Here is an 8330-nt window from a genome sequence, read left to right on the forward strand (position 1 = left end):
CATTGACTAGTAATTAATATAGATGCAATACAATGTTTAACAATTCAACAATGGTGAACAAAAAACTAAAATTAACAATTACCTTGTTGATTAGTGATTGCGGTGTGCGGTTACTCAGTGATGTTACGTGTATGGTGTCTCCAAGACTAAAGGCGTTATCCTGTGAGCGGTGTCTGATGCTCTCTATGACGGTGGCCGAAAACGGCAATGTGTGTTTAGTGGTGGTCGGTGGTCTTTAATGAGACAGTGCCTTTGAGTTCTGAAATGAATGAATGTTTGATAATTTTCAAACCTTAACCTATTGACAATACATTTTTTTGTTTAAACAAGTTTATTATTGTTACAAATAACACCCCTTTAAGTTTGAGTTTTATAAAAACAAAACTTTTAATATTCGACGAGTATTTGTTTATAAAAACACAATGTTTTATAAAAAGAAACTCAAATACGGGGGTATTATAAAAAAAATTAGGTGGTGACAGTTAGTTTTTTGAGGAAATACATTAGAGGGGACTGCGCTCAATTCCAATAAAAATCTTGAGACAAAAATCACGAAATTTACCTATTAACCGAAAAACGCCGGTGACAAGCCAACCGTCTCTGTTACTGTCACGTGGGAATTTGATAAAAAATAATTCACTCGCATGCCATTTTTTCATAAAATAATATTAGCTTCACTGTTGACTACAACCACCAGCACTTTGACTTTCTATCAGTAAGTTTTCCAGTGATTTCGATCCTATCTTATTCCCAAATTGATTCATTTTTAACTTAATTTTGTCATATGCTTAATTAATTACCAGATTCAACAACTTAGGGTTCATGTTTTGAAGTATTGTGTTGTTTGTTAATGATCCAGTTTGTTTAGCTCAATGATCGGATCTAGAACAATTCCAAGTTGCATTAATGTGTAATTCACAAATTCGATAAAAAGCCCTAAAATATATAGTTAAACAGATCTGCTTTTAGTAGCTTTATGAAAGTTTAATGAACCTATGAATGATTAATATATAATTATATATCCACTTTTGATTATTTTATCTGTTAAATCCCTAAAATAATAACTGTTAGCAGTCAGTATTAGTGTTGTAGAATTCGCTAGGCACTAGTCGGGTTGTAGGGCAGGGACTAACGATTAGTCGGGATTAAACTGAATGGAATTTATATGTAATTTTTCAAATATACGTATGTTCAATTTTGACCGATTTTGAACAAATAGTGATTAATTGACAACTAGTCGGTGGGGTACCAAATAGCGATTAATCGGATTGGAATTTATATGTAATTTTTCAAATATACACATGTATACCAAATTTTATGTATAAAAGTTTCAATTTTGACCGATTTTGAACAAACAAAGATTAATTGACGACTAGTTGGTGGGCTACCAACTAGCGATTAATCGGTGCCTAGGAAGGATTTTTACATGTGAGCTGATTATTGTGTTTTTCCTTTTAGTAATGAGTGTAAAGATATCTGTAGCGGTAGCGCTGGTGGGCGGTTTTCTTGGATGGGCGTATACGCGGATCAAACCACCGCCACCTAGAATATGTGGATCACCGGGCGGTCCACCTATAACTTCACCGCGAGTCCAGCTTAATGATGGAAGACATTTATCATACAGAGAGTGGGGTGTCTCCAAAGACGAGGCGAAATATAAGGTTATTGTTGTTCATGGCTTTGATACCTGTAAGGACTTGAAACTACCTCTTTCCCAGGTATCACAAACTATATTATTTAATATTCATACTTATATTAATATTTTCCATGCATTTTTTATACTTTTTTTATGAGATTGTAACTGTTTGAAATGTCTAAAATGCCATTTGATGATGACAGGAACTTATTGAGGAGCTGCAGATATACTTTCTCTCATTTGACAGAGCAGGTTATGGAGAGAGCGATCCACACCCAAAACGCACGGTTAAAAGTGAAGCGTTCGATATTCAAGAATTAGCCGATAAATTGCATGTTGGTCCCAAATTCTATGTAATTGGATTATCAATGGGTGCATATGCTATTTGGAGCTGCCTTTATTACATACCACACAGGCATGATATGAAATAATTTCTAATTGCATATTTTCTCCTGTTTTTTTGTTATTTTTATTTTTTTACATGTCAACAATATTATGTAGTTAATTTCTTCTAAAATGTGGTTGAAGGTTGGCGGGGGGCTTCACTTGTGGTTCCGTTTGTGCATTACTGGTGGCCATGTTTGCCTGCTGACATGGCTGAAGAATGCTTTAAGCTACTGCTTTCTCAAGACAGATGGTCGTTTCGTGTGGCACATTATGCCCCGTGGTTGTTTCACTGGTGGATGAATCAAAAGCTGTTTCCGTCATTAAGTATGATGGCAGGAAAATTGGATATATTTTCCCAATCAGATTTGGAGTACATTAAGAGTCTTCCACCAAATTCGGATGACAATCCGGTAAATTATAATCACTATTTGAATCTTTTTACAAATTTAGAACATATAATGCGGGAAGTTTTAGGCACAAATATCTATCCTTTTAAGGTGTATTTAGATGGTTGTTCTGAAACCCGTTCACTCCATTGTATTAGAAATCGTTGCTTCATGAATATTCTTGCAGTATTCATATCAAAGTTAGTCAAATCCTGTCATTTTTATATCAAACAATTGACTAATCAATTCAAAATTCTCTCTTGTGACGATATACATTAGGACAAGACACGTCAGCAAGGAGTTTATGAATCTCTGTATCGTGACATAATGGCCGGTTATGGAAAATGGGAGTTTGACCCGTTGGATATAAGTAATCCTTGGCCCGACAACAACGGTGCTCCTCATATTTGGCAGGGCCATGAAGATAAAGTCATACCGTATAAAATAAATCGGTTTCTTTCTGAAAAGCTTCCTTTTGTTCGGTATCATGAGGTTCCAGGCAAAGGGCATTTCTTAGCTTTTGATGGCGGTTTATGCGAAGAAATCTTTAGGACACTTTTGGTTGGATGAACCGGTACATATTGGTAAGATTATGCACACTGTCATATGATGTTTTAATACTGAGGTTCGTTATATGGTGATAATAATATTGTTCTCTGAAGCAAGCAGATTTGATTGTTGTATATGCCTGTATTTTAAGTCTAGTAGTAGCTAAATGCTAGGGTTATTTTCTTGTATAACTATATAAATTAGACATGTTTGTTCAGCTATAATAAAGTAATGAACTGTTATTGAACATCAACCAAAAATGTTAAAACAGATGATCACGCTGCATTTTAGTTTTAGTCTTTTTCTCGGTCACATAGTGATAATACGAAAGGGGGGTCAAACCACACTTTATTCGTCGGATGTCCTCTGTCCCAAAACAGGAATGTCTTCGTATCGCTTCTGCATAGCAAGGCGATATGTTAGAATTTGGTATAAATAAATGCTCTGAATTTGACACGCATTGTAATTGTTTAACGTACTACAGTTACTATCTTTAAATCTACCGGCTTTAAAATTTTTATCAGTTTATGTAATGGTAGACCCGAAACTAGGAAATTGGTTATCTTAAACCTTGTATTTTATGTTTTGATTATCAAAGTAACATAGTAATGTAAAATAACAGATTAATCAAGAGTTTAAAACATTACCCCAACATTATTTTTCTCCCATAGTTTATGAACTCCATAATCAACAGCCTGAAACACATCAACACAAATCCATTGGTCATAGCATGCAAATTTATTCTTCTATACAAATCCATCTGACAATAACATATGGATGTATATTCACTTATGCGTATAAACAATATGTAAGGAGCGAATCCTTCCTACCCGTTCACCAACAAGAGCACCGACAATGACGAAAGTGGCGTAGACAGAAGTACGTCGCATAAAGACTTTGTATAATCCTTCAAGCAGCCCTCCGCTTCTTCGAGATGATGCATTCATGGTGATGATGTTATTCTACCTCTCTTGTTTGGTTTTGCTATAAAAAAAGGTGATGGTTAAATGGCAATAATATGGATATTGGGTAAATTAATGTTTTGATCTGAATAACCGGCTGTAAATTCCAACTTTGATGCCTTGTTTATAGTTACCAGGTGACTGACTTTTTCACCCACCGTTCATTTGTAATTTGAGAAAACTTGTGGTGATTTTGTACATAAATGTTTAGACTAAAACATGAGGTTAATATTTGAGATGACATAACCTTCCTAACCATGAAATTATTGGTCTGGAAAAATGTAAGCGAGTTTGATTCTATCTTGATCGAACTGGCGGACATGTTTAGCCATAGCCAAACGAATCGGTCTTGAGTTAACATGTTGGTTTATGGGTTGACCAGTTTATTTCATCAGTTTTTAGAATATATGTTGTATTACAACTTAAATTTAAGTTTTATGAACGTTATGTGAAGGGGCGAACACAGGCCATATCACACCACCGGTATAAAACGTACAATTGTACATGCATTTGTAAAAAAGTAACTTTATATGTAACTTTTTTTTAATAAAAAATCGAGTCACGATAGTGCCACATCGTGTATTTTAGGAGTTCTTACAAATCTAATCCAGCCTATAACTTTTATTTACTAAGTTTAATCCTCCCAACTATTATTTGTATGTTTAATGTTTAATTAACAAAAAGGTTATAAATAATGCATAAACCTTATATATGTTTAAAAGGTGTGTTGGTTTTTATTAATCACAACTATCATCTTTTGGTAGTTGTCAGTCCCAAATAACGAATTGAATGATAACGATCTAAGCTTTTATCATATTTGTTCTCAGCGGTTTGCAACTAATAGAATTCTAAAGCCATTAGTTGCAGGTCCGGGAAAACATTTTTGGCCGAAAAACTCAACATTTTCGTCCGAAACATCTTTGAAAACTTGGATCGGGCGTTTAGGAACCTTTTTCTAGTAAAAACTTCAATTATTGAGGTCGCCGGAATCATAAAAAAATCGTCGAAATCGGTTGGTTGTGGTGGCAGTGTTAAGTTGAGTTTTCCGATAAAAAGTGTTACTTTTCCTGCCAAAAACGTTTTCTGGCAACCCGCAAGTAATGATTTAAGATTATGTTATTCACGGACCGTTGGAAATACACTAAAAGTTAGAAGTGTCATCAATCAATTCATTTGTTAGAAATTAATAAAAACCAATACACATCTTTAAAATATTAAAATATTAATCCTCAACTCCTCAAGTCAGTTTGGTCCATTGCTTTTAATAGCCCATTAACTTATAATGACAATGGGCTAGTTTAAAGCTCAACAATACAAGGCCCATTCATCTATTATTTCGAGATTTAGGGTTTCAATCTCATTCATATATTACGATAATAAGCTACTCGCCTCTGTCTTATCGTCACTTTGAAACCCTCAGAGGTACTTATTAATTTCCCACAAGTTTAATCTGCTTATTATGCTGCATATATTCATACAGATGATTTCGATTATCATCTGATTAGATGCTTAATGTATTAATTAAGAAGCTTGCTCTTGTCAATTATATGAATTTAGATCTTAATTCTACCATTTGTTGATGCTTAGCCATCTCTTTGATGCTGAAATCATTATTATTATTGTTTTAATTTTTTTTGTATTTTTTGTTTGCAGAAGTGAAATTAGCAAAAAGAGAAGCTTCTGAGAATGAGGTATGTTTATTGATTCAGTTAGATGAGTGATAATAATAATAATAATAATACTACTGAATATTGATTTTTGTAGAAATGTTGTTTAAAAATGATAATTAGTGTATACTAAATTTAATGTTTTTTTAAATATGTGTTATGCAGTAAGCTTCAAAGTGAGGCCCTGAGAGAGGCAATTACTCAGATCACTACTGATGCCAAGGAGAAGAAAAGAAACTTTACTGAAACAATTGAGCTTCAAATTGGTTTGAAGAATTACGATCCACAAAAGGATAAGAGGTTCAGCGGTACCGTAAAACTGCCGCACATTCCTCGCCCCAAGTTGAAGGTTTGCATGCTTGGAGATGCCCAGCATGTTGAAGAGGTGATTTAACTGTTATTTTTTATTTCATTTAACTTAACGGTGAAAACACATTGTATATTTAATTGAACATTAAGGTTTGCCAGTAATGCTATTGTTATATGTTACATTAATAGTTATTCTGATAACTGTGACATACACATGGGAGTTGGTTTTATATGGTGTTTGAACAATTTGAACATGACCAATATAGTCTTATTGAGATGTTTATAATAGACTGCATGTTTGCATCATGCAGAAGTGTTTGGTCCATAGTTGTTAATACTTAATAGTGATCATAGCGAGTGACCGTCGTAGCTTTAGGACTTTGATTTCTCTCTGATTTTGGCACATTAGGGTTTTTATTAAACATACTGTATAAAATAGTGTATAAATACAGTGTCTTTTATTAATTATAAAAACACTGTATTCGGATAGAATATACTCATAAAATGTTTTAAATTTTTTTTTCTAGTGTATAGCTAAAGATAAAATATCATTCGCTATTTTGTTGTTATTGCTACGTAGCTTATAGGTAGCTTGTCGTTTGCTATTTGCTTTTAACAACTATGGTTTGATTAAGATGTTTATTCAAGCAATGTATTTTCATGCAAACTTACAGGCCCAAAAGATTGGACTTGAGTATATGGATGTTGAGGGTCTGAAGAAGCTGAACAAGAACAAGAAGCTAGTGAAGAAACTTGCTAAGAAGCACCAAGCTTTTTTGGCTTCTGAGTCTGTTATCAAGCAGATTCCTCGTTTGTTGGGCCCTGGTCTAAACAAAGCTGGTAAGTTATATTTTCTGTCTTACTAAACCAACACGTATTTACATTTTATCAATCTTATTAAGATTTTGTAGGCCAAAATGCCCATTTAGAAACTGTTTGTTTATTTATTGGTAACTAAGTTTAAATTAGTTCCTGCACACGGTGTTAATAAACCAACTAAGTTTATATTTTCTTTGCAACAGCCCTTGGTTTGTATATTCTATTTGTAAATTACTGGTGTGGCTTTGGTGATGCCACGTCAGCTGCCATGCGCAGAAAGAGTTTATGGGAAATGTAATTTTTTTATAAAAAGCAGTGATAATGTTATTAGCTTTTTACAAAATTGGTAAAATCTGTTCGCAAAAATAAAGAAAACGTACAAAGCTTGTGTCCTTTTCATGCAATTTGCTCTTACTTTTTGTAAAACTGTCACCATGATTTTTGTTATTAAAATGCAGGTAAGTTCCCGACTCTTGTTTCCCACCAGGAATCTCTTGAGGCAAAGGTCAACGAGACCAAAGCAACAGTCAAGTTCCAACTGAAGAAGGTGCTCTGCATGGGAGTTGCTGTTGGAAACTGCAGCATGGAGGAGAAGCAAATTTTCCAAAACGTTCAAATGAGTGTCAACTTCTTAGTTTCTTTGCTAAAGAAGAATTGGCAAAATGTGAGTTGCTTATTTGATTGCAATAATAGATTTTTTGATAAAAATTATATTATATTATATATTTAATTATTTATAAAATCTTTTTAATGAATTCAGGTGCGGTGCTTATATTTGAAGACAACAATGGGGAAGCCAGTCCGCATCTTTTAAGGATGAGTTTATTTGTTATGTTTTCATTTTGGGTTCTTGTTAAGGTCAGTGTTGGAAAGTATACATCTTATGAACACCGGAAAACTTTTTATTTGGATTGTTACATGTTTTGTTTCTGTAGCACTATAAAAATCAATCTTATTTTCAAGAATTGTTTTGCTAATAGTCATTTGTGGACTTGAGTTTTTGTTCTTTACTCAATACTGAGAGGCGATTCAAGTTCCCTATCGATTTAAATACTTAATTTATTATGTAAAGGGGAATATTTCCTATCGGATAGAACCTGAAACCATTAAGTGTATGCTTCGTTGACATGCACAAGTTCTTGCTCAGGTGTTGATGATCAACACTTGCAAGCTCATTGTATGAGGTAGAGGTGCACATAATCGGGTATTGTTAAAAACCCGAACCGGTTCAGAAATTGTTTTTTTCACACCGGGTAGAAAATAGGACCGGTTCTAGTCAGGAACCGGGTCGGTTACAGACCCGAACCGATGGCCTGAAATGCCAACTTATAGGAACCGGATAGGGTAGGAACCGGGACCGGGTATTACGTAAAAACCGGTTCCGCCGGTTTTTTTGAAATTCAAATAAAAGAGCCGTTACAAACCGGTTCTACAGCTATATAGCCGTTTTTGACCGTTGGAACTGGTTTTTTTATTTTACTATATATAGCTTACCAACATACTATAAATAGCAATGTGTTGTGTGTTAGTTAAATCACTTCCAAAACTATAAAACACACTCTAAATCACAATTAAGGTTAAACCGACAAGAATTCTCTCAAAAACCGTTGGAACC

General features: G+C 34.1%; 4 protein-coding genes across 4 annotated transcripts; 3 read left to right on the forward strand and 1 right to left on the reverse strand.

The window, feature by feature from the left end:
* The first annotated feature begins 661 nt into the window (after window positions 1-661).
* LOC143585310 (uncharacterized) lies at window positions 662-2090 on the forward strand. Its single transcript, XM_077067125.1, has 3 exons — window positions 662-715; window positions 1459-1718; window positions 1840-2090. The coding sequence occupies exons 2-3, from the start codon at window positions 1461-1463 to the stop codon at window positions 2065-2067; spliced, it is 486 nt and encodes a 161-aa protein (XP_076923240.1). The 5' UTR covers window positions 662-715; window positions 1459-1460; the 3' UTR covers window positions 2068-2090.
* Window positions 2091-2170: 80 nt separating this feature from the next.
* On the forward strand, window positions 2171-3230 carry LOC143585309 (uncharacterized). The gene is made up of 2 exons (XM_077067123.1): window positions 2171-2433; window positions 2689-3230. Exons 1-2 carry the CDS (start codon window positions 2230-2232, stop codon window positions 2977-2979), a joined length of 495 nt encoding a protein of 164 aa, XP_076923238.1. The 5' UTR covers window positions 2171-2229; the 3' UTR covers window positions 2980-3230.
* A 76-nt stretch (window positions 3231-3306) lies between these two features.
* Window positions 3307-4056, reverse strand: LOC143585311 (cytochrome b-c1 complex subunit 9-like). The gene is made up of 3 exons (XM_077067126.1): window positions 3789-4056; window positions 3606-3653; window positions 3307-3357 (listed from the first exon to the last, which is right to left on the reverse strand). Exons 1-3 carry the CDS (start codon window positions 3903-3905, stop codon window positions 3307-3309), a joined length of 216 nt encoding a protein of 71 aa, XP_076923241.1. The 5' UTR covers window positions 3906-4056.
* A 1402-nt stretch (window positions 4057-5458) lies between these two features.
* Window positions 5459-7686, forward strand: LOC143585315 (large ribosomal subunit protein uL1z-like). The gene is made up of 5 exons (XM_077067129.1): window positions 5459-5611; window positions 5753-5972; window positions 6571-6736; window positions 7174-7379; window positions 7476-7686. Exons 1-5 carry the CDS (start codon window positions 5607-5609, stop codon window positions 7527-7529), a joined length of 651 nt encoding a protein of 216 aa, XP_076923244.1. The 5' UTR covers window positions 5459-5606; the 3' UTR covers window positions 7530-7686.
* Window positions 7687-8330: the final 644 nt, after the last annotated feature.

Source organism: Bidens hawaiensis, unplaced genomic scaffold, assembly GCF_021521415.1.
Source record: "Bidens hawaiensis isolate Kalapana, Puna unplaced genomic scaffold, B.hawaiensis_p1.1 tig00033814_1, whole genome shotgun sequence".
Lineage (NCBI taxonomy): Eukaryota > Viridiplantae > Streptophyta > Magnoliopsida > Asterales > Asteraceae > Bidens > Bidens hawaiensis.